At 34.5% G+C, this 26773-nt stretch overlaps 1 protein-coding gene across 1 annotated transcript in view; it reads left to right on the forward strand.

Annotated features, from left to right (window-relative positions):
* Nucleotides 1–26773, forward strand: part of Ush2a (usherin) — a 746720-nt gene that overhangs the window by 205296 nt on the left and 514651 nt on the right. Inside the window, exons 14-18 of the mRNA XM_047521110.1 lie at nt 1181–1344; nt 13268–13426; nt 17247–17741; nt 18752–19006; nt 20554–20723. Of these exons, the coding sequence (XP_047377066.1) occupies nt 1181–1344; nt 13268–13426; nt 17247–17741; nt 18752–19006; nt 20554–20723 (1243 nt within the window). The remainder of the gene's footprint in view (nt 1–1180; nt 1345–13267; nt 13427–17246; nt 17742–18751; nt 19007–20553; nt 20724–26773) is intronic.

Genomic DNA, 26773 nt, shown 5'->3' on the forward strand with positions numbered 1-26773 from the left:
AAGACCTAATATACTTGTTTGTAGGAGAAAAAAAAAAGTCCTTTTATCATGACCATAAAAAGGGCAAACTACAGTATAGTGGTTTTCAAGAGAAACTGTACTTTATTTATTCCCAAGGGGATATTAGTCCATAAAACAAATTTGCAGCTTATTTGGCAGTCTTAGCTTTTATCGGCCTTTTTAAGGGTGTTGAATGATTACCCAAGAGATCACACCGTAAAAATTGCAGTGGGGTAAAGTAACTCTACCCACCATCATCTTTATTAGAACATACAGGTGAATCCATTTACTGTTGTTTTAAATGCACCACATGGAGTATCCCAGTTTAAATGCCCTTCTTGTGATGCTTTTGCATTACTAATACTTTGTGGCACCAAATTGCTCATCCTAATCAATGCCATGGGCATAGTCTGAGTTTGAATAATTCACTCTAGGAATCAGGTTTTGGTTTCTGTCATGCCAAAGTGCCAGTACTGTTTTTTTGATGAACAACTTTAGGTCCAAGAAATTTAAGTTCCACTGGAGCAACGTCAGAATTTCAGTAAATTAACACATCTCCTAAATCAGAATAATGCTCTACTCTCTAACCATTCTGGATAAATGAATTTAGTGCATAAAATAGCAAATGAAATATAATGTCTACTGGGGCATCAATAGTATTTGAACCTGTGTTGCTAAATTTTTTTTAGCAAAATTTAGTCTTTATGAAATGCAATATAGAATTTCAAAAATTTTAGAGAAAGCAGTGATCCACCCCCAATATTCTATTTCACAGTTGAATAATTACTTCAAAAATTGACTTATAGGTACCTAATATAAATGTTTGGCTGACAGTAGAACTACTACTGTAGGAAGGCAAAATTTACAATATCTTTAATTGAACAGCTGGTATTCAGGCTAATGCAGAAGAGGCATCATGGCATGAAAAAAGAAGGAATATAACAATTTGGGGGGGGCATTAATTAGCTTACAAAGCAAAGACATTCTATAGTTTTTATCATGAGCAGCATCTTCATAAATAGCTGTTTTGTTTTGTGTTTGTTTAGCTGAAGCATCCTTTTTCAATATGTCGACTAGAATAGACCATTTACTCCACAAAGTTATTGATAGGTATAACTTATGCAATGAATTCTTAATCAAAATGCTATTCTCTTTGATAGTTTATTTGTCTTGTTTTCAGATGTCAGCCTTGTAATTGTCATCTCTCAGGAGCCTTGAATGAAACCTGTCACTTGGTCACAGGCCAGTGTTTCTGTAAACAATTCGTCACTGGTTTGAAGTGTGATGCTTGTGTTCCCAATGCAAGCCACTTGGATGTCAACAATCTGTTGGGTTGCAGCAAAAGTAAGTGAACTCTGGCCCATGCTGGTGCAGAAAGCACCTGGACCCTGGGAGGGATGTCTCACTTGTGTTTTTGTTGTTTTTTTTTGTTTTTTGTTTTTTCTCCCACTTAGAACCCATCAGAGGTTTAGAAACAATATGAGAAATTTAGGTGAGAATTTGTTTTTCAAAATACACTAAATAAAATTAGTGCGATTTTCCTTGATTAAATAATTGAAAATAATTAAGTGATTATGTATGTAGTAGGAAATTTCTAAAGTTTCATTGGACCATTGGAAATAACTGGTAAGATGATCATATTCCTGGTTTTCCCCTGACTCAGGATTTCTTAGGATTTGAAACTTTATGTGCTAAAATCTGAACAGTGTTAGTTAAACAGAAATGGTTGGTAACCCTATTGCAGGTAATTTTCTATAAGATTTATTCACATTTATTATGAGCTTCATATTTTCCATCCCCTACATTTTATGAACACTATTCTACTATTATTTATTGATATTATCATCATTTTTCATAGTATATTGACTTTTATGATTGATATTCCTTTCTCTCTTTGTTACATTAATTATTTTAAAATCTCTAACTTTATATTTTTATTTTTTATTTTTGAATATTCAGTACTTATTCATTTACATATGCATGAAGCAAATGTTTTCTGAGCACTATGTCACATGTTAAGAATACTGAAATGATAAGGAACACAGTCTCTGTTTGTAAGTTGCATATATTCAAGTGGTAGAAACAGGTTATATATATATACTATGATAGAGGTGTGTGCTTAGTAGCCTCTTGACTCAGCCTGGACTGAGGCATGTTTCATTTAATCAAATTTATGATTTTAATTCCTTTAAGCCAAAGATTCATTTTAGTATCTTTCTATTTCTCAACACCATTCTCCAGGACCTTAAATTGACCTCTTAAGGTCACCAGCAGTCCCACAGTTTCATAACATTGATGTTTTCTCTTTACTTCAAGATCACATAGCCTTACTTTTTCCAGATTCCTAAGACATGCCTGCTGGGAGTGTGTGGTAAGGAGCCCTCTACAATGTATTGTGCTATGATAATTCTCCTTGGGATGTCCTGAGACTGTCATGAGTCACAGTGTTAGGAATTGTCACAAATCATGACAGATCATCACAAACCAGCATACTTGTAACTCTGCTGTCTATTTAAGGGGGATAGAGAGGGAAAGAGAGATAAGTAATGGCCCATTGGGCTCCATAGCAACTGTACTAGGTTTTGAGTTAATGGAAGGTAGAGTATGCATAGTAAGATTTTGTACCTGTGTATTTCTCTTCAGTATCCTGTATTTTATCAATCCCTCTGGATTTTAGTATAACTGTAGGTACTTCTTTTTCTCTTGGGAAAGAACTAGCCTAACTGTCTTTGTATTTCTGTATAAGCACTAATCTGTATTTCATTACCATTTAATATTTGTTATTCATTATTTAGCTATCTAATTGGTTGATTTTTTATGCAGTAAACCTTCCAGCATATTGGTGACTTCTGACTGGTTTTGCCATTAATTCTATATGTAAATGTTGTACCTGCTCCATGCTTTACTTTTTACTGACCTTGCATCTGAGGTAGAGTCTAGGAATCATGCCTCAGGCAAAACTGAGTAATCTGGTCACTGAAGACCTAGCCTCCATTTCTTGGTAGTGATAGATATTTACCTTTATCTTAAGCCTTACTTCTCTGGACCAAACATTCTTGGTCCTTCCAAGTGTTTGATTTGTCATGATTTTAAGAACTTTCATATTCCCAATTATTCTTCCCTGGATAGATTTGTCTTGATTTTCTATCCTTTTAAAGTTGTGATCCTTGATATTAAACATATCCCTCCACCTGTTGTGGTTGTTACTGCTATTATTTTAAGTTTGTATTTTTAAAAATCTGTACTGTGTAAAGTTGAAAGTTTTAAAAAAGCACTGTGTAAAGTTGAAAGATCAGCATCAGCAGAGGTAATTCAATTTTTAAAAATTGGAAAGGTCGCTCCCTTCAGAGGAAATTGAAATCTGGCAAGGGCAACAGACATTGAGAGTAGTAAGGGGCAGGAAATCCTGATGGTGGGATGAGTGTGAAGAAACCCTTCTTTTCAGTTCCACCTTGATTTCCAAGGTATTTTTAATCCTAGCAATAGCCAGATGGAACAAGGCCTTCACAAAGATGTGATGTGATCCCAGGGAATGTCCTTCTGTGTTTTAAAACTATGAACTACTTCATGCTAATATTTGACTCTATGTCCCATGAATGTCAAAAATGTATCCTTAAAAATTAAAAGTCTTCATGGTTCCCCTCTATACAGATTAGGAACTCTGGAATGATGACTATTATAATATTTTCTACTTCCTTAGAGGCCACAAATAATAGTTTAACAATACCACCTCTGTTTTTACTTTTTATTTCTTTTTTTCTTTTTTGAGTGGGGGACAGGAAGTCAGAGTGGAATTCTAGAATATTTCCAACGTGTCTGAGGATTAAATTCAAATAAAATAGTTAGACTGACAGTATGCTTCCCTATTGGGTGGGTTTCTACTTTCCTATCAGTGCACATTTCATACTTTCAAAATGATGGTCTCTTTCCATGATAGGAGCAATAGAAGCAAAACAGGGATTAAATAGTTGAATCCTTTTGCATGTTTCCCTAGTGAATGATCCAGGTTGTCCTAAATGTCTGTTTGTGTTCTTAAATAAAATTATATGTATATATGTATGTGTATACATATAATTTTAGTGAAAACAGTGTTAAGACTTGAATACAAATGAGCTGTGAATGGCTCAATATGCATGCAGGTGTATATACATTGCTTTTTAAATTATTATTCTTTTTTGTCCATACTTTTCTTTACTCATCAGAGAGCCCTATAGTTCTTTTATTAACAGTTTTATTGAAATATAATTTAAATATCATAATTTAACCATTTTACATGTACAGTTTAATGAATTTTAGGAACTTTATGGTTGTGTAAACAGCTATAATATAGCTGTATACTTCTATTATTTCAATAAAATTCCCTCATGCCCATATATAGTTCATATCCCCTTCCACTTCTAACCCCCAACAACTAGATATATGGTTTTGATGCAGCAATTTTTTCCTGGAAATTTTATATAAGTGAAGTCATACAATATTTAGGCTATTTGCAATATTTAAGTTTTTGTATGTAGCTTCTTAGCAAAATGTTTTTGAGATTCATCCATGTTGTTGCATTTCCTAGAAGTTTGTTCTTATTGATTGCTGAGTAGTGTAGCCTTTATGGATGAACAGTGCTTTGTTTATTCATTAATCTGTTGACATGTGGATTGTTTTTAGTGTTGTTTGTTCTATCAACATATGGTTACAAATCTCTGAATATACCCATTTAAAAAAAAACAAAAACAAAAACAAATAAAAAACTCTTGGATATACCTGGGAGTAAAAAACTGATTTGTATAGTGAGTCTCTTTTTAATTTTTAAAAGAAACTGTCAATATATTTCCCATCATGACTATTCCACCTTACATTTACATCAGCAATTCGTGGGAGATCTAATTTCTCTACAGTCTCAGCAACATTCAATATTGACTGTTGCACTATTGCCATTTGGTAAGTGCGCTGTCGTTTCTCATGTTGGTCATTTGTATTTTTCCAAATTAATAATATTGCTGAGCAACTTTTCATGTGTGTTATTTGCCATTTGTTTTCTTTACAAAATGTCTCTCAAATCTTTTGCCCATGTTTTATGAGTTATCTTCTTAAGTTAAAGAATTGCTTATATATTTGAGATGCAATTTGCAAATATTTTCTCCGGTGATGTGAAGTTTTTTTTCATGTTCTTAATGATTCACTTTAAAGAATCCAAACTTTTTATTTTTATGAATTCTAATCTAGCAAGATTTTTCTTTATGGATTGAATTTTTGTATCCTAAGAAATCTTTGATTTGTCTAAGGAACAAAATTTTTCTCAGTGTTTTCACCTTAAAGTTTGATATTTTAAGCATACACACACACACACACACACACACACACACACACACACACCTGTTTCTGAAATATTTTGAATTAATTTTGCATATATCATGAAGTAAGCAAATGAGTTCTTTATTTTCATTTTCTGGCACATGAATATCCAAATATTCTTATAACATTTGTTCAAATTATTATCCATTTCTCATTGAGTTGCCTGAGCTTCTATGCAAAAAAATCAATTGGCACCATAGTTTACATGTTCAATGGTAAAAGACTAGAATTTTTTCCCCTGATATTAGGCACAATAGAAGGATGCCTACATTAGTATCTGCCATTCAACATCAAAATAGATATGTTAGCCAGTGTAATTATACAAAAAAAGAAGTAAAAGGAATTCAAATTGAAAGGAAAATTTTGAATTTTATGATGATTTTTCTATTTTTGCAAAAGAATCAAAATTTTTTGTTTTATAAACCAGCAGTGAACCATCTGAAAAATAAGTTAAGAAAGCAATTCCATTTACTATGTATCAAAAATTTAAGCAACCAAATGAAAAATTTGTATTTTGAAGACTGGAAGGAATTAAAGAATATATAAAATAATGGAAAGAGATTCCATGTTTATGAATTGGAAGACAATTTCATTAAGAAAACAATTCTACCCCAAACAATGTACAGATTTAAGGCAATTCCTATCAGAATCCCAATGCCATTTTTTTTTTTTTTGCAGAAATAGGAAATCTTATCCCCAAATTCAAATATAATCTGAAAGGCCCCCAGAATCCAATCTTGAAAAAGAAAACAGGATTCATACTTTTTGACTTAAAACATGTCTATAAAGCTACAGTAATCATAACAAGGTGGTACTGCCACTATGACAGATGTACAGTGGAAGCTAGTCCAAAATAAGGAGAAGAGAGAGGTGGGAAGAGAGAGGGAAAGGAAAAGGGGGAATGGATTCCATCAAAATAGAGAAAATATCAGTGGAGTAGATGAAGGGGAATGAAGGGAAGGGAACAGACATGGGATAATGGAAGAACAGCAGAATGAATTTGACTTCAATTTCCTATATACATATGTGAATATGTCACAGTGACTCTCACCACTATGTACATTCACAAGACACTAATTAAAAAACAAACTAAGTAGATACAGAGATGAGTAGAGTAGAGGGAAGTATCAGGGGCAGGGTGAAGGGAAGGCAAAGGGGAGTACTAGGGAATGAATTAGAGTAAATTATATTCCATACTTTTCAAATTATGTCAAAATGAATCCTAAGGTAATGTATAGTAAAAAGAACCAATTTAAAAAACAAAATGCCAGGCTTGGTGGCACAAGTGGCTCAGGAGGCTGAGGCAGGAAGGTCATGAGTTCAAAGCCAGCCTAAGCAGTTTAGTGAGGCCCTAAGCAACTTGACAATACCCTGTCTCTAAATAAAATACCAAAACAGGCCTGGGGATGTGACTCAGTGGTTCAGTGACCCTGGTTAAATCCCTGGTACCAAAACCTAAAAATAAAATTAAAAAAAAAAACAATGAAATAGAGAGCCCATAAATAAACTCTCACATATATGGTTAGTTGATTTAAACAAGGGTACCAAATTATTTAATAAGGAAATTATAGTATTTTGAATAAATAATGCTGGGAAAACTGATTATATTTATATTTGAAAGAATGGACTTGGACTTTTATAGCATGCGCATGTACACACACATTCTTGACAATGAACTTATATAGAATTTCTTGTATATGACATTAAAAGCATAAGCACAAAAAAATTGATAACTTTAACCTTCATCAACATTAAAACTGTCCATTAAAGCATACAATAAAGATAGTGAAAGGATAACCCACAGTATGGGAGGAAATCTGTATGAATCACATATCTAATATAGACCTACTATATCTAAACAACAAAAGTAATCTAATGAAAAATGGACAAAGAACTGGAATAAATATCTCCATAAAGAAGATATACATATGGTCAATAAGCACATAAAAAGATGCTCAACTTTATTTGTTATTATAGTACTGTAAATCAAAGTCTTGATACACCCACTCGATTAGCTATTATTAAAGCAAATGAGTTTGTGAGAATGTGGAGAAATTGAACACATATGAATTGTGGTGGGAATGTAAAATGGTGCATTTCTATAAAAAATGGTTTGGTGTGGTGGTTACTGAAAAATTAAACATCAACTTACCATATGATCCAGTAATTCTGCTTTTAGTACATAACTCAAAGAATTGAAAGGAAGGACTCAAACAGGTATTTGTGCATCAGCATTCATGAAGTATACATATTAGCCAATATGTAGTCCATCATGGGATGAATAGATAAAGAAAATGTGGTAATACATGATGGATTTATTCACCCATAAGAATGCAATTCTGATGCATGTTACAACATGGATGAACTCTGGAACATGTTAAGTAAGACAGACACAAAAGGAAAAATACTGTATGATTCCACTTCTAAATACCTAGAATAGACAAATTTATAGACACAGAAAAAGAATATCTTACAGGGCAGATATGCTCACAATGAATTATACATGTTTTTGTTTTCTTAATTAATTGAGAATGTCTTTATTTTATTTCTGATGGGTAGTTTTTTCTAGATTCAGAATTCTTGGTGACAGGTTTTTCTCTTTTGGTTGCTAGACTCAACATTGGGGACCATTCAGTTTGTTTCTACTTGCTATAGTTTGGAATGTCATTGAATGTTTTGTAATTTTATGTTGAAAATACATTGTTAGATTATTTTTAGTAATTTGTATACACTTAAACTGTGGGAAACTATCTCCTCTGCAGTGGAGCAGTGTGCAGCTGTGCTGTCTCTAATCGGTTTTTAAATTTTAATTTTTACTTATAGCCTGACTGCCTAGAGGTCACCCTGTGTCTGAGTCAAGCAATGATTTGGGCAATCCTTGTGCTCAAATACTTCCAGACTTCTGGAAGACTTCCAGCTTCTGCTGATCAATATGCATATGGGTTGGAAATACATTCAGTCACAGTTAGTTCTCAAGCCTCCTTGGCCTTCACTTGTCACTGATTCTCTTGGCTTCCCCCATACATTCATAGTTCCCCAGTGAGTCAAGGATCTATGGAGAGCTTTCCTCAGCCTTAAATGGCTTTCATATCTATAGGATCACCTGGTTTATTCTTTGGTAAGCTTACAACTTCTGCAGTCTGGGAGCATATCCTCAGGCTAGCATAGTTATGAATTTTCATCATTGTTCCCAGTTGAGCTTGCCACTTTGAGCTGGCAAAGCTTTGAATTTTTGCCCCAGTCCCAAATCAAGTCAGTCCTCCTTGGTATTAAAGCTGCTTTTCATCAGTTCTACTCTAGCAAGATGAGTGCACTTGACCATGGAACTGGTGGTAAGGGAGCAACCCCAGACTTGGGCTACTCCTACTCAGAGCTCTACTCGTTTGTCAAGGATAAGTGTTCCCATATTTTTTTTTTCTGCCTTTCATTGATTTAGGATCCTGGAAACAGTTATAATTTTATTGTGCTATCAAAATGTTCTTCTCTAACCAGAAGATCCTAATTTTCTTTTTCTCTGTAAATATGTTTTATAATTTTCTGGTGATTGTTTTCTTTTTAATCTCTTCTTTGGAAGATATTCTTAATTTCTTCTTGTTCATCATGACCAACTTGTTCCCTATCAACAGATCATGGAGCTGGGTTTCAAAGTCACATATTCCTGTGTTACGTTTTTGACCAACATAAAATGAATAGAAGTGATGGGTGGGGCTCCTGGATTGTACCCTGATAGGCACAGGTATGTCCTGCCTTGAATGTGGACTTGACAGTCATTCAACTGAAACTTTGTAGGAATGACTTAAAGGGAATCTAGGCACCTGTACTTAGAAGGCAGTATCCTCAGCTGAGAGATAACTTTCATCTAATATTCCTGATTCTTCCCTATTTCCAACTATTCATCTTTTGAGCAGAATCAGACCCAGATCAGTAGTCCTTCTCATCATTGTTTTCTAAGTAATATAATTACTTAGGATACAGTTCATAAATTTGGGACTCTCACAAAGAATTGATGTCTGGAGCTCCTGCCAACCACTATTGCTATGTATTATCTCCTCTTGTGAGTTTGGATTTGGATAAGAAAAGCATTACGCATTTGCTGTGTATACACACACAACCTATAGTGTAATTACACAATGTTATTTCTATTCATTGTCCCTTTGATACAAGACCATGTACTGTCTGGAGTTCTGGCATTTGACTTAGGAGTTCCATGTACCAGCACTCTTCCATTAAGGTACTAGAACAAAATGTAATTTTTCCATTGTAAATATTATTTATGTGTATCTATTTCCAAAGAATCCCTTAATAATTGTTAGCATGTAATAATCAAGAAGAATTTACTATGTAGTTTGAAGGTAGAGAAAAAGAAAGTGATATTTACTGAATGATTGTACGTATACAACTATATTATATATAGGTGAAAACATACACACAGTTTCTTCTCCAAATAACTCCAAGATAGACTTTATTATGCTCTTATAATAGATGAGAACATGTTCAGAAAGTCCAATCCATTCTTGACTATAATCATACAACTACCAAAGTTCCCAAACTGCCATTCAAGCTCATGGTTCCCAAACAGATGGATCTAGTCACAATGTTATACTTTTATTCCTTAAAAGCAAATCTGCATATGCAGAGATCATTCTTGGCAATTTTGATGAATGAATGTCTAAATGTTTTCTAAGAATTATGCTTTAAGCACATAAGGGTAGGTTAAGTTATCTCATATTCAGGATTTTATAATATTCATTCTTAAAGTGCTGTTGAATCATCTAAACCTTCAGGTCTATGATAATTCTCTTAAATGCCATACAGGTGCTTTTATTTACACTATGAGGACCAGGTTTTGGTTGGAAATGGTTACAGCAAGGAACAAGTTCATGTTTGAAAAGAATCTTTACAGCTGGATGCAGTGGTACATGCCTGTAATCCCAGGAGCTCAGGAGTCTGAGACAAGAGGATTGCAAGTTCAAAGTCAGCTTCAGCAACTTAGTGAGACCCTGTCTCTCTATAAAAATACAAAAAGGGACTGGGGATATGACTCAGTGGTTAATTGACTGGGTTCAATTTCTGGTACCAAAAGAAAAGAAAAGAAAAAACCTATGTGTATGAATGACTTTTGCATGTAATGCAAATCATTTTCTATATACTTTGGCATGGGATTGAAATATCTCTTTTAGTCATCCCGAATGTATTTCTCTGTCATAGAAAATAGTTGGAAGGTCAGTTTTGATTGCTAGAACTCTGAAATCTGTTGTGGGTGTGGCTGCATGCAGAGTTTTTCAATGAAATCATGAAAAATCATTTAAAAAGTTGAATTGCCATGGAGTGCAAGATTTTTTGAGATTGCTACTAGTGAGGCAATTTATACCTCTTTTTGGTTCAACCCAAAACAACAGAATTTAAAACCCTCAGTCAAAATTCAGTGAAAGGACCAAATACACTGTCAGGGTGCAACCAAAGTGACCATGTCAAATATATCACATCCCCAAATTAAAAACAGACAGTGCAATTAAAAAACGTTTTTTGAAATTGCTACTACTCTTGTCCTGTATCTAAATAAACATATGGACATTAAACATTAGTACCAAATAATACACATTTCAAAGAATAAGACAAAATGGGAACCATGAGAATACATCTAGAGTTTCCACTGTGTCTGGCAAGAGTGTATTGAATATTTTCCCTTTAAAAATATGATACAATTTTTTTTCTCATTTAGGATCCAATGACAATATCTTTGGGAAACCTATACATATAATATATGTAATTTTATATATTTCATATTCAGTGCTCTTAAAATACTATGTTAAAATGATATTTTATTATGTTTTTAAAAGGGAGCATATCACTCATGGGTATTGCTAAAGTAGCTGTACCTCTTAGCTAAAAGTCTTTCCTGGTGTGCAGGATGACTTGACTTTACTATTTTGTATTTCACCCTGCTCTGGCCTCCAAGACTCTGCTCTGTATCATCAGGCTTACCTGCTTTTTGGAGTTTAGTTAGTTGACTTCAGCTTCTAGGAGGAACCCCCCTAGCCATGCAGTGAGCAAGTGAGAAAAGAAGTCACAGTATTGAATCCCCAGCTCCCTGTCTCAATGCAGGAGAAGTTGTGCACTAGCTCTATTCTTTCACAGGAGTAATAGCTCTTGTCTGGTGATGTTCCTTATGCAGCCTTTTCTGTCCCTGAATCCTCCTTCAGGCTAGGGATAGCACACAAAGAAGAGTTAATGTAGCAGGCTCTGTGATTATCTTTCGAAAGGGCTGCTTACTAGGCTGGCCCTTGGTTGGCATCTGGAAACTTGAATTTCATGAGTTCTTGAGTTCTCATCCTCCCCAAAATTAATAAGTAGATCAGTACATCTAAACTTTTGTACAAACTCTTTGGTTTATTATTAACATCTGCTTTCCTTCTGAGAGCCCAAAATTTTGGTACATGTGGGATAGAGGCTGTCTACATGAACAGCCCCAGTAGAAACCCGGACTCCTGAGTTTCTGATGAGTTTCCCTGGTTGACAACATTTCACACAAGTTTTTACAAAGTAATTCAGTATGTCCAATGTGACCACTGGCAGAGGACTCTTGGAAGCTTGCCTCTGGTTTCCCTAGACTTCACCAATGACATCTCCCTTTGTTGATAGTATTCTGTAACCATTTGTAGTAATAAGTCTTCACTGTGAGCAGGACTATATGATGAGGCCTGTGAGGTGAATCTATAGTTCATGGTAGTCGTGAGAACCCCAGACATATTCAGTAGAAGAGCTCTGCTTTAACCCTTCTCTGGACTACTGCATCACTTTTTTGTCTATCCTTTTAAAGGGTTCCTTTATTAAGCTCTCCCCAAATTATTTAATTTAACATAATTTCTCTTTATTCTGAGGCTCCTGCATAAGTCGTCAAGTGAATATTTCCTATAAAAATGCTTGTGATTTATTTGATGGATTCATTTCTTTAGATGATTTTTAAAAATTTGTTAAAAGGATTAATGGTTTAAAAAGTAGGGTCACTCAGTAGCGTGCGCCTTTGACATCTTATTCAATAAGAAAATCTGATTAGGTTATGCTGTTCTAAGTGGATAGGGATTATATATACATCTTGGTGCTTGATTGTCCTTTAAAATATTGAGATGCTGTTTTTCTCTGTTGTGTATTCTGTGGGGAAAAAAATAAACTCTTACCCTCGAAAATTAGGGAGTTTTCTTGAAGAAATAGGAAAATTTCTAAGGAACCTCCAATGTTTTCATAATAAATATTTATATTATACAAATTATCATTAAAATGTTAAACAAGTGTTCTTATATACATGATGAGGAATTATGTCACATCTTAAAAGAAACTTTAATAGAAGTTAGTAGATTCACATGGCATATGAAATTGTTAATTGGTGAAATTTACATTATTTAACATTTCTAGTTATTTATACCAGTTAATATTATTCTTTTCATTGTGTTCTGTGAAGCAAGATAAGGTATTGTGTTTAATGGAATGGAAAACTTCCTCATAAAAAGTCCAAAGAAATATGCTACTTAAATTTCAAGTTTCAATGGAATGTATGTCAACTTTGAAATTAATTAAATAGAAAATAAATTTTATGCATAGTTGGATGATTTCCTGAAAAAAAAAAAAAAGAAAAAAGGCCAAGAAAGTAATGCTAGATGTAAACTATTGTGGTTTTCCTTCCAACTATATTTATGTCAGTTGCTTTGACCTACAAATTTGTTTTATGCTTATAGATAAAAAGCTTTGTTTTAGAGAACTCATGATGCATAACCTTTGTTTATTAATGTCTTGGTAAACCACATGTCGTCTTGATAAAGTAATCCTGAATCAGAAAGACCTCTTTGCTGGATATCTTACTTCAGTTCACTTGTGTGCTTATTGATTGCTTTTGCTAATAAATGCTCTCTCCATTGTAATTTAGCTCCCTCCCAGCAACCTCCACCCAGAGGACAAGTTCAAAGTTCTTCTGCCATTAGTCTCTCCTGGAGTCCACCTGATTCTCCAAATGCCCAGTGGCTTACTTACAGTTTATTCAGGGATGGTCTTGAAATCTACATTTCTGAAGATCAATACCCATACAGTGAGTTTAAGGGTTTGGTGATGGAAAGATTTAATATTCTGAGAATTGATACATTAGTCAAGTTCTCTGACATTGAGGATAAATGTTGTGGTTTTTCTCTGTTTAGCACAGAGGGTTTCAAGCAGAGAGGGAAGTACAAATTTTGGTAGTAATCAAATAAATGCAATAAAATGCGATGCATATTATTTAGTAAACATTCAAAGCTTATTAAATTCTCAAGGATTAAAAGGGATTCCATTCAGCATTGTGGAGAACCTGGAACATTCATAAACTTCTGGGATGTCTGTGTGGGTTCACATGGGCAACTTTTCATGTGCAGTAAGTTACTAAAATATATGAAAAACCTTTCCTTTTTGAATACCATTTGATTAATCAAAAATACTTCAGGAAGTTTATCTCAAGTGAATATTCATTAAAAAGACACAAAATCACAAAAGTTTTCATACCTATATTTAATACTAAAATATTAGAAATGATTCATATATTCAATAATCTTTCAGAATTATGGCATATGGCATAACAGACCAAATCTGACATATTTTTAACTAAATCATGCACTACCATAGCCTATAAAATAATATATTTTCAATGAATGAAAAATATTCATGACACTGAGGGAATTAAAAGTTACTAAAAATCCATCTATGAATTATAATGTTTTAAGTTAAAATTCTGGAGCACTTAACAATAAAATGCATCTGTAGTTTTCTCTGTGTGCAAATAGTAAGAAAATTAATCAATTTCTAAAGAATTTAAATTTTTGGTTTGAAAAGGGAGTCTTATCTGGGATCAGAATGTCCAGGCAAATAGTGTAATATTATGCACATATATTGCTATTTTCATAATGATAACAACAGGAACTTAATTTGAAAGAGGAAGGATATGAACAAGCCAGAAGGGACATCTTTGCATCTACAACTTTTAAGAAGATTTTAAAATGAAAGCATGGAGGTCAAACTATCAATAAACTATTGACTTTAAGAACATTTTCTCAATTGTTTTAGGCACAACTTTCCTAAAGACAGAATGAAGAAATAGCAATTTTGAGATTCTTCCATCTCTGTGGTCTCTGATTTTTGCTCTAGTCACGTTAGCTACAGGCTAGTTTAGGAATCTAGTTTAGGAAACCTTGAAATAGCAAATTGCAATTCATGTTTCTTTTCTGTTCCCTTTAAAACTCGACTTTCCAAATTCTACTTTAATGTGCATAATTAGAAAATGTAGAAAACTGTCAAAACACTGACATTCCACAACCTTTCTTAAAATGGCTATAGGAGGATGCTTTGTTGTAAAATATGAGTTGACTTTAAAACTCCTGCATGGCATACAGTTTTTGTACCTATTGTAATTGGTTACATTTTGATCCTAATTTTGTATTACTTGCATCTAGTTTGTTACATCCGCCACTCTCTCATAACTCTAAATGTCTCTTCCGTATTCCACATCTTCTTGAAGTTAATGGAAACTCTGAACTTCATGATGCAGATTGCAAAGGGAAATGAACATCTGTCTACATCTGCCATCTTGGCAAAGCATCCTAAAAACCTGCTACTAAAATGTTTATTTTCTTCCAAATATCAGCATGATCCAGGTGTCCTGAAACTTAAACTTTTGTGATAGGGGAAGAGAAGAGTTATAAAAATATTGAAAATGATTTTGAAGATGACAGGACCACTGGTTGAATTATCTCTGGTGTTGTAAATTAGGGTCACCCTAATTTCCACACAGCTCAATTCAACAGCAAAATTAGATGTAAAACAATAAAGGTTACCATTCAAACCCATGTTTTCCATAGTAACATATTGTGATCTATTTTATAGAACATTATATGTGAGTACAACAGTCTGTCTCTTTTTCATGATTGCACTAAAATAGAATCAAATAACAGTTTGTTACATAATAAATGTCTATTCATTTACTAATCAGACATTTATATAATCCTATTAAATAAGGTATTATTTCCTAAAACTGTATTTTTCATTAAAAATACCATTTCTGGCATTTCTTGACAATCACTATAATTAATGATGTGAAAATTATCTGCATGATGGCATTTAAACAGTAAGAACAATTGGTTAACACTGTCAGAAACTTGGTACCATTCTAATAATACCCTCATGTTTATTACTCCATTTCCAGTGCATGGCTAGCATGTGTAATATGAAAAGGAAACACTACTTATATCCAGCTGAATAGACACAAATCCTTGGGTTAAATAAAGGCATTTGGAATTATAGGTGGAGAAGCATTGAACTTTTCAAAGAAAATTAACAGTGTAGTCTTCCAACCAAGTTTGAGCATTTGGTTGAGATCATTATAGAGTTTTGTTAGAACAGAAACTTCCTAGCTGACCATTATACTACAGGATTCTCCAGGACAATAGTTTCTATCCTAAGATCATGATATACTACTGTATTATCAATTTTAAATCTTTTAAAATTCATTGTTTTTAGTAGCAGTTTAGGTATAGTCAATATTTCCCTCTATAAAATTTAATTGGTTTGCATTCTCTCATGCTTTCAGAAGTAAAAAAGTATAGAGGGCAAGTTTGCATTTGGAATGTATGTAATCAGCAACTGATGTTGCTCCTGCTGTAGCCCCAGTTTGGCTTCCTCAGAGATGTCATGTCATTGATGGGAAGGGAACAGTTTAGAGGAAAATAGTACTCTTGTTAATGTTGCTTCTCAGTGTTACACATTTAGGGAGTGTTCAATAAATCATATTCTTTTCTATTTGGTTTTGAAATTGGAAGAATACTAGATATAATAGTTGTATGGAAGTTAAAAATTATTTTTATTACTGATGAAAGCCAGATTAGGGCATATACCCTCTCCTGTGGAAGGCAGTTTAGAAGACAAACCATGCTTTGCATCCTCCTCCTACCCCTGCAATTCATAAGCAAATGCATTGTTGCTACTGTTGGATGGCATGAATAGGGAAGTCCTTCCGCAGGAAGACTAAAGAATAGTTGTTACTACATAAGATAATTATGCATATCACCTGGGGATATTAGCATAGGATTTTAGGCAAAAAGAGTATCTTAGTAAATCTGGAATTTCATTTCTAACTTTAATATTCATTTCCATCTTTAATATAATCATCATTCATCCTATAGTACATCAAGCATAGCAAGTGGTGGGACAGTTCTGTCAGCCCTGAGAGAAAGGGGCAAAGGAAAGGAAGAGAAGAGAAAGAAAACAGAGGCGGACAGCCATTGTTTTTATAAGGTCCTTAATACTGTTCATTCTTTCTTAATATTGGCTTAATGGAGACCTCCTCCCCATCCACACACACAATGCCACCAGGGAGCAGATAGCAGTCACTCTGACATTTCTGTTTCATAGCCTGAAATCCCCATTTCAGATCTGTGCTGGCTGTTGCTTTAGAGAATGGGGCTTTCAGGCACATGGAGGATCATGTCCAGTCCTTTCTCAGATTTGGACCTTTGGTGGTAGTTTGCTGACCATTGGTCTAGTGTACTGGCATTTAGCAAACCACTTACACAGAAGAAGCAGTTATTTCTGTTTCAGACTGCAAATCTTCTTAGGCCTTCTATCAAAAGGAGATTATAAAGGGAAAAACAAGGCTAAATTTTTAAATTATTCTTTACTATGCATGATACTTCTTTTTGCACTATACTGAATAATGAAAGTAACCAATATTTGCTTTTTTCACTTTTGAAAATGTGAAATGTACTCTTATTCAAAAAAGTGAATTGGCATAGTTTATAGTTAAACGATATAATGGAAGGGAAATTAGAAATGAGCCTGTACCAGTTTGTGTAATATAACGCTCTTCTTTCTGTTCCTTTTCATTTCAGATACTCAACACTACTTAGATACTGCCCTGTCACCGTATACCTCATATTCATATTACATCAAGACCACCAATGTGCATGGTTCAACAAGGAGTGCAGCTGTCATTTACAGGACAAAGCCAGGAGTCCCAGAGGGACAACTGAACTTAAGTTATATCATTCCTGTTAGCTCAGATTCAGTGACACTTACCTGGAGTACACTCTCCAATCATTCTGGCCCTATAGAAAAATACATTTTGTCCTGTGTTCCTTTGGATGGCAGTCAGCCATGTGATCCCTACGAAGGTCAGGAAACCTCAGCCAACATCTGGAATCTGGTTCCATTCACCAGGTACAATTTTTCTGTACAGGCATGTACTAGTGGGGGCTGTTTACACAGCTTTCCCATAATGGTGACCACTGCTCAAGCACCTCCCCAAAGACTGAGCCCTCCTGAGATACGGGAAATCGGTTCCACAGAACTTCATGTAGAATGGTCTCCACCAGTGGAACCAAATGGTAAGAATTCAAGGCCTAGACTTCCTTTCTTGAACAAGAATGAGAATGAAGGCCTTTGGAATTGTTCAGTAAGAGTCTGGCACCATTTTCATTTATGTAATTGTATAATATTATAATTGAGAAATAATTCCTAAAGATATAAGATACTATTTTTCCTGGTTAGTGGAACAAGTGTATTTCTAATCTCATAACAAATTCCATTCAATTAAATTGCCCCTTAAAAGGCTAATATTATGTTTGCTCTTAATGACATCTGCCATAGCACAAATGATGTTTATAATTGGAAGCTCACTTCTGAAATGCATTATATTTGACTGTGTCACAAGTTAGGGCACTCATAAGCAGTAAATTTTCTCTTTTAAGCAAGAAAAGGATATAAAATAATACAAAAAATATGTATATAGGCTTGCTGACTCCATTAAGTTAATTTTTGTGTTCATACAATTGAACCCTTGGTTATATAGGCCAGATACACATTCATAGGGTTTTAGTCATTTATATCATGTATATATTATGACAAAATCTTTTCTCAGATTTTTTAAGTTACTTGGTAAACCGAATAAAAATTAAGTATAAATTTTGTACAAATGGGGCTTACACTAAACAGATAATTAAGCTAAAATCTTCAAATTTGAAAATATACAATAGGACATACAATAATCAGATCCCCCAAAAGAACCAGCCACATTTGATAGAAATTCTAACCATCTACCCTGACAAAGTTTAACTATACCTATGACAGATTATAGGTATTTTGTTATTTGTGTACTCTCTTTCAGTTGATTTTTTCCTATGAATATGACTTTAATACTGTTTCACATATTCATCTGCCCAACAGTTTGTTGTTTTTCATAAATTCCCATCTAGATTACTGAATTACTAGATACTCAAAAATCAACAGGTGAACTAGAGTAATGAAAAACCCTACTCTTCAACTGACCTGTGTTTGTCCCATCCCCAAAATAGCCCCTTTGTCTGAGTCACCTTGGTTCACTGTTTAACTTTTCTAGGAATAATTATAAGATATGAGTTATACATGAAAAGATTGAGATCTACTCAAGAAAGCCAAGTGTTTCAGAGCAGTGGCTGGCTCAGTCCTCACCCATTTGCAGACTCAACCAGTGAAAATGCACTAAAACCTCCTCAAGCAGCAGCAGTCATCACTGGCTTGGAACCTTATACAGAGTACGAGTTTAGGGTCTTGGCTGTGAATATGGTGGGCAGCGTGTCTTCTGCCTGGATCTCAGCAAGAACCAGAGAATCAGGTAAAAATCAATGCTTTGAACTCTGCATTGAAACTCCCTGAATGAAATTGTTACCTGAAATTAAAGTCAATAGTGCCAAAACAGAACCTTTTGAAAAGCAAGTTTTATAAACATATATGGGCCATGGAAAAAATGTAAAGATTGGTTACCTAAGAAACTCAAGGTCATAAAGAATTTGCAGGAAGTTTTAGGGAAAAAATTTCATGTTTTTGTTATTAATTTATGGAGAGGAGGACTTTACTATAGTGAATGCTTTACCAAAATATCCTTTGGTTTCCAGTGCTGTAGTGGGTTGCCCCTTGGCCATTCCTGTTCCATATTCACCACAGTATACGTTTAGCAAAATGCAGAACTGTTACCAATTTGAGAAATCTTTAAAAAAATTTTTCTCTTTTCCAATCAAATCATTTAGATTGTACCTTGTATATAATATTACAGAATCTGTAATTCAGAAGTGTGCTTCTAAGCACTTATCATTATGGCATGGAAGGAGAGAAAAAAAAATCATTTCTTAAGGTATCTTCATTAAGGCAAATGAGCTATTTTTAATCTTCTATCTTATTCTCTATATTACACACCCTTCAAATTTTATGAGCATTTTAAGAAAACAAGTACACTTTTGTTATGATTTGAACCTATAGATATTCATAGAAACCCAGATCCTGATCTAAATATGATCTGTTAGTACTGTGGAGGATGAGGGTAGCTTTAAGTTGATGTCCAAGGGAATCATTTCATGAATAAAATGTGCATTGTGCTTGAGCATCTCTTAATGACTACCAGCCATCTTGGACAAATAATAGGGCCATGATAGCACAAGTGATGAGGCATGGCATTCTGGAAGGGGAAAATCAAGGTCAGAAATGAAAAGTAATGGGTGAAACTGCAATACTGGACCCTCATAATCTTATGGGTCACTGGCTAATGAAAGTGCGATGAGGTCCTTTGATAATACACCTTTGGTTAGCACATTTAAAATCCATATTAAGATCTCAAGGATGGCAGGGGGAAAATGTATGGTGTGTATGTACCTTGAACATTTCAATCGAGACTTACTGAAAACTTGGAGAATTTCTTCGGGGTTATTTAAAACATTTTCAGCTTACCTCTTTCTGCATTGATTTGGTTCAGTGAAATACTTACACACATGAGAAATCCAGTGTATCCTTATGTGTTGTTTGGAATTTTGTGGTCTGAGACATATTCTGTTTTGAGATTTCTTTCAAATATTCACAATATCTAGAGTTTTCTACCCAGGTATGTACTAGCTATCTTTATGAACACAATCAAAGTCCTCTAAGATTTTTATTTTGTAAATGAAGAATATCTTAGCTGATCATGCAAAAATGGAGCTTATCCTTGCCAATGACATTTTTAAAAGTGAATATCTTTCATGTGTATCAGTATATTCTTGGATTTTTTTTTCCAACTCAGAGTATTTTATAAAGAAGAGAGTATTTCAGAAACTAGAATAAATATGTGAGTAAGTTGGAATATTGATAGGGACAGCAGTCATTGTTTTGATGTTGTTATTTTGTCTTTGATAGCTCCTGTGTTCATGATCCCTCCTTTAGTCATTCCACTTTCCTCGCACTCTCTCAACGTCTCCTGGGAGAAGCCAGCAGAAAATGTTACAAGAGGAAAAGTTGTGGGGTACAACATCAATATGATTTCTGAACAATCACCTCAACAACCTGTCCCAGTGGTGTTTTCAAAGGTATTGTTATTTTTAACTAATTTTCTTTCATTTCTGAGTTTGCAGAATTCTGTAACAGATTCTCCCTATGTATTCACTAAACAGGGCATTTTCCTTCTAAACCTGAAGTTCAATGTACAAGGCTCTGTATTATACATTACTTATTTTTTTGTAATATAAGCATATATTTAAACAAAGTTGGTATGATTTTGATTCATAAGACCTGTTTTTTCACTTATCCTTACCCATTTTGTAAGAAGTTAACTTTTGGTAGCTAAGCACTTTCATGTTATTCGGATACAAAATAGTATATTAAGCCAATCTGCAATCGGTTGATATTTCTATTCTTTTAGAGGTCTAAATAACATTGAAAAGAACATCATATGGTATATTTTATACATATTTCTATTTCCTTTGAAAAAATTTTGAAGAATTTATCACAGCTTATAAAAATTATGAATATGTTACAGGTTTTGGATATATACTCATATATTACCTTCTAGCAATTTATACTCCAGCAAGCAGTAATGAGAATACTAAACATAGTTTATCAGTTACTAAGGCTTTACTGTATCCATGAACTAATTAATTTGATACACATAATAGTCCTGGAAGATTAGAGACTCTTGTTCTCTCCACCTTATAGTTGTGGTTGATACACCTCATTAGCCCATTTTTCCAGCATGGGGATGGCCAGTGACAGAGGCTACTTACATCAACTGGATGGGTCATTCTGTGCATTTGGCTGTCCAGTGTGTCTTCTGAGGGAGATGCTCTTTGGTGTGCACTAACTGATATAAAAAGATCTTCACATTTTATGTCTGCTTCCAAAGATCTAGCCACATTTTTCTTTCCCAGACTTCCTACTTTCTGATCTTCCAATCTTTCTCATTTTATACCCATGGCCCATATAGACAAGTGACTATCATATAGTCCACATATATTTACCCCTGAGACTCTTAACCCTGTAGAAAATATAGAACAGATGAATGGGACCCTGCTGTCTGTTGAGAGAATTTCTTTTCCCTGCTGTTTTTTAGGACCTTCTAAGTGGGATTACAGAGTAGCAGTTACCCATTTTGATTTGCAACCATGTATTTAAGACAACCATCTGTGAGCTAAACTCTCTCTCTCTTTTTTTTTTTTTTTTTCTTTTCAGCTCTTGAGGGAACTTCACTGGATTTGTGGGTCATGTCATGGCTTCTTTCTGTGCTTCTACCCAACCCCAGATGTTCACTTACATCTTATGATGAATTTATATTCAGCCCCCTTGACCTTGAGACTTGGAATGTCTGAAAGAATCCAGTTTCTGTGAAGTTACTCTGACCACCAGGTCATTTGACGTTTCATAGTTGGGCATTTTGCTTTTACCTGGTAGCATGCAGGCAGTGTTCAGCAAATGGTATAGACTTTCTATTAATGATAAGCTCTTACTTCAAACACTAGGGATTTACCCTGTGACTCTCTTTCCATAAGGATCTCAAAGCATCTTTTTCAATCATGATTACTTCTAGCACTGTAGTCTTTATTAGGCTTTAGATTCCAAATGGCTCCTCTGCTTGCAGCATGGCTTGGATCTGTGCAGAGCTCTTTCTTGCTCTGGAATGCACTCATAAGTGGCAGAATTTCACATTGCTTATTACCTTGGTCAGAACACTACTTAGGTGTGGAATACGCTCCCTATTGAATGTGAGGAAGTTATTGGACTGTGCTTCCTTCTTAGTGGTGGTAGATGCTAGATACAATAATTTTGTCTGTTCCTCTGAAGTGGGTGTCCTAGTGTTTCTCAATTTAAATTCCTTAAACCTTCACTAATGTGGCAGATCTCTTAATCTTTATAAAGTTATCTCCCACTTTCTGGAGCACATGTCTTACTAAGACCTATACCATACTTTTTGTTTCTTGCTTATCTGATTAATTTAACATAATCTTATTAATATAAAGAACTGAGACTGTCAAGGAAGCTTTTATAGTTTGCCTTAAATTGGTGATTACATATCCTCAGATTGTCTTTCTCCAGTACATTGATAACAATGCAAGAACCATCTGATTATATAGAACTGATAAGTACTACTTTTCCCAAAGTAGTCCTAGTAATTATGAGTTCACTACCAGTGGAAGTTTAAAGATTTTTACCATTAGACAGTTCTGTGGACTCTCAGTGCTCTGTTTACTACCTATAACAAGGTTCTCATTGTCAACCAGCTGGATTGGTGACCAAACTCTAAAATATCATTGTAGAAACTCCTTCCTACGATCATTCCTGGAACCATTTTCATAGGTCAGGTTCCCCAGAAACCATACACTATGCTAGAAGACTAGCATGCAGAAGGTTTATGGGAAAGAGTTCTTAGAAACAACACTTGTAGAGTAGTAAGATATGCAATATTTCATTATTCTTTATGAATAAATAAGACTCCATTGTGTATACATTTTTTTTTTTATCCATTTGTCTGTTGACAGGCACCTAGGCTGTTTCCATAACTTGGCTATTGTGAATTATGCTGCTATAAACATTGATATTACTGTATCATTCTATGCTAGTATGTTAACTTTAGTTCTTTTTGGATTAATATCAAGGAGTGGGATGTTGGAACTAATGACTTGTTAACTAACTCAGGCTGACTCCTTACTTCCTGTTGGGTGAGCAAGGTCAAGGCCTCAAAGGCGGTTTCAAAGGTTAATGACGATAAATCAGACCACCATCAGGCATTGGTTAACAACAGTTCCACGAATGTGATCAGCTTGTGCTTGCCATATAGTCCTATGGGACTCTCGCCTGCGTGAACCCCGTGCCTTGCTGACCTTTAAGCTCATTGGTTCCTGCCTAGCCTCCACCCTCCATAAAAGCTGTGTGACTTCCTCAATAAACGAGTTCCTGCTGTGACTGGTCTCCCTGATGGGTCTGATTGTCCTCTACCCGGAGGGTGCGTGCAGTCAGTCGGCCCTACCTTTCCCAGTCTGGCCTTATTGGGGAGTGCTCCCTTCCCTTGTCGCTGGTCGAGAAGAGTAAGGGGTCTAAAGACCCCAACAGTGGGATAGTTAATTCATATGGTGGTTCCAGTCCTAGTTTTTTAAGGAATATCTATCCTGCTTTACAAAGTGGTTATACCAATTTGCAGTTCATCAGCAATACATGTGTGTACCCTTTCCCCACATCCTCACCAGCAATCATTGTAATTTGTATTCTTGATTAATACCATGCTAACTGGAATGAGGCAAAATGGCAGCGTAGTTTTGATTTGCATTTTCCTGATAGCTAAAGATGTTGAACTTTTTTATATATTTTGACCATTCATATTTTTTCTTTTGAGAAATGTCTGTTTAGATCATTTGCCCCTTTATTGATAGGGTTTTTTTTTTAATGTTAAGTTTTTTGAGTTCTTTATATATTCTGGATATTTGTCTACTGTCAAGATTAGCTGGCAAAGATTTTCTCTCACTCTGTAAGTTCTCTGTTCACATTTCTAATTGTTTCCTTTGCCGTGCAAAAGCTTTTTAATTAGATGTCATCCCTTTTATTAACTCTTGGCATTATTTCCTGAACTTTAGGGATTCTGTTGAGAAAACTGTTGCCTATGCTTATATATGTTCACCCTGTTTTCTTCTAGGAGTTGTATAGTTTCTGGTCTAGTTCTTTAGTGTTTGATTCATTTTGAGTTAATTTTTGTGTAGGGTTGAGATAAATGTCTAGTTTCATTCTTCTATATATGGGTAACCAGTTTTCCCAGCACCATTTGTTAAAAAGGCTGCATTTTCTCCAATGTATGTTTTTGGTGCCTTTGTTAAGTATCAAATGACTGTACATATGTGGGTTTGTCTTTATGTCTTCTACTCCATTGGTCTTTGTGTCTGTTTATACACCAGTATCATTCTGTTTTGTTACTATAGCTTTGAAGTTTAATTTGATATCAGGTATTGTTATGCCTTTAGCTGGTAAATGGATAGAACTGAAGAACACCATGCAAAGTAATAAGCCAGACTCAGAAAGTCAAGGGTCAAATGTTTTCTCTCATATGTGGAGGCCAGAGAGAAATAAGGAATACAAAAAAGGGAACCATATGAAAATAGAGGGAGAGAGGAAGGAAACTGAAGGGGAGGAAAGAGGGGTAGGAAAGGGGAGGATCTGTGGAAAGAAATTGACCAAATTATACTATGTACGTGTATAAATATATCACAATGAATTCCATTTTTTGTATAACTATAGTGTACCAGTTTTAAATGACAATAAATAGGAAGGCCAGTAGAGTGGAGGAACAGGGTCTTAGGGAAGAGGAGAGGGAGAAGAGAAGCTCTGGGGTTTGAAATGGAGCATATTATATTATATACATTTAGAAATATGTCAAACTGCACTATTATATATAAGTATAATACACTAATAAAAACTAATAAAATAGAAGGGAGAACAGCAAGGTAGTACAAGGTGATAAGAGGGAAGGAGAAGAAAAGAGCAAAGGGAGGTACTAAGGAATTAAATTGATCAAATTATTATGTGCATGTATGTATATGCACAATAAAACCCACTACTCTGTATAATTATTATGTACCAATAAAAAATTTAAAACAATGCAGATTAAGGCAAATAATAAGTTGAACTATGATGTAATAATGCAGAAGGCCTCAACTGATCCTGTGCATAGTTCTGGAACTGAAGTTACCCTTGAGGTTGTCCCAAATGGAGTCCAGAGGTCAGACCTTTGTACCTCTGTTGTATTTGCTTCCTAGGGTTGCCATAACATATTGCATAAATGAAATGACTTAAAACAACAGAAATTTGTTCCCTCTGGAGGCCAAAAGTCTAAAATGAAGCTTCTTTGCTCCTTCCACTGACCATAGTGGAGAGTGCTTTCTTGCTCTTTCCAGCTTCCAGCATTCTCTGGTGCTACTTGGTTTGTAGGAACTTAATTTCAATCTCTGCTTCTATTATCACATCACCCTTCTTCTTGAGTGTCTTGTCTCCTCTGCCTGTTTATCCTCATTTCTCCTATAAAGGTACCAGTCATTGACTTTAAGGCTAACAATAAATACAGGATAACTTGAGTAATAACTTCTGCAAAGACCCAATGTCCAGAAAACTACATTCTGAGATCTTCAGTGGTCAAGGGTTTTGGGAAGATACTCTTGAATGCACTATCAATAGATTTGCCATTTTTCTAAGCCTTGTTAATAGAGCATGTATAAACACAAAATTTTATTTTATATATCAGATAGAAAAAGAGTCAGTGATTTGTGATTCCTTGCTGTAGTTTTCCATTATTTTGAATGTTTGATTCATTTACAATTATCTTGTGATAAAATCCTAAGTAGTTCAATACATATCCTTTAGTTTAAATAATGTAGTCAACCAATCTGGCATGTTATAGTATTTAGGATAAATTTACAATTATAACTGATGTTTGGTCTTTCATTGTTACTTTTTATCCTATATTTATCCTTGGTGTTTTATTTGTTTTTACCATTTTTTTGCTTTTATTAGGTTACAAAATTTTAAAGCTAATACCTAGGCAAATACTTCAAATTTGATTTATTGTAATCTTAAAGGAAAATATCTAAAAATTTCTCCAAAAGTTGAACTTTCTAATTATCTGTATTTACATTTTTTTATGGAAGATTAATTTATATGAATGTATACTCATATCACTTAAAGATGGGGACATGTTGATAGGAGATATGTCATGCAAACACCATAAAGTGTATCAGTAGGTGGCATAAGTCAATCACTCCATATGGTCTCTTGATGCAATTGAGACGTACAGTGCACATGAGATGTGTGAAGCTGCTGCTGATGTCACACAGCACACTGCTTTATAGGAAACTTTGTTTTTATAAGTAGAGAATTACACTCTAATAATCAAATGTATAATATAGTAAATATGTAAAGCAGTAACAATCATTTGTTAGCATATCAATATTTTGTCCTATACATAATTGTATGTGCTACACTTTTATAGTTGATAGTTGGCAGCAGAGCAGATTTGTTGACACCCAGGTCCCACAAGTAATTCCTTATTCTACAGCTTGACAATGGCTATGACATCACTAGGTGATAGAAATCATTCAGCTCTATTATA

This window comes from Sciurus carolinensis, chromosome 12 (assembly GCF_902686445.1).
Source record: "Sciurus carolinensis chromosome 12, mSciCar1.2, whole genome shotgun sequence".
Taxonomy (NCBI): domain Eukaryota; kingdom Metazoa; phylum Chordata; class Mammalia; order Rodentia; family Sciuridae; genus Sciurus; species Sciurus carolinensis.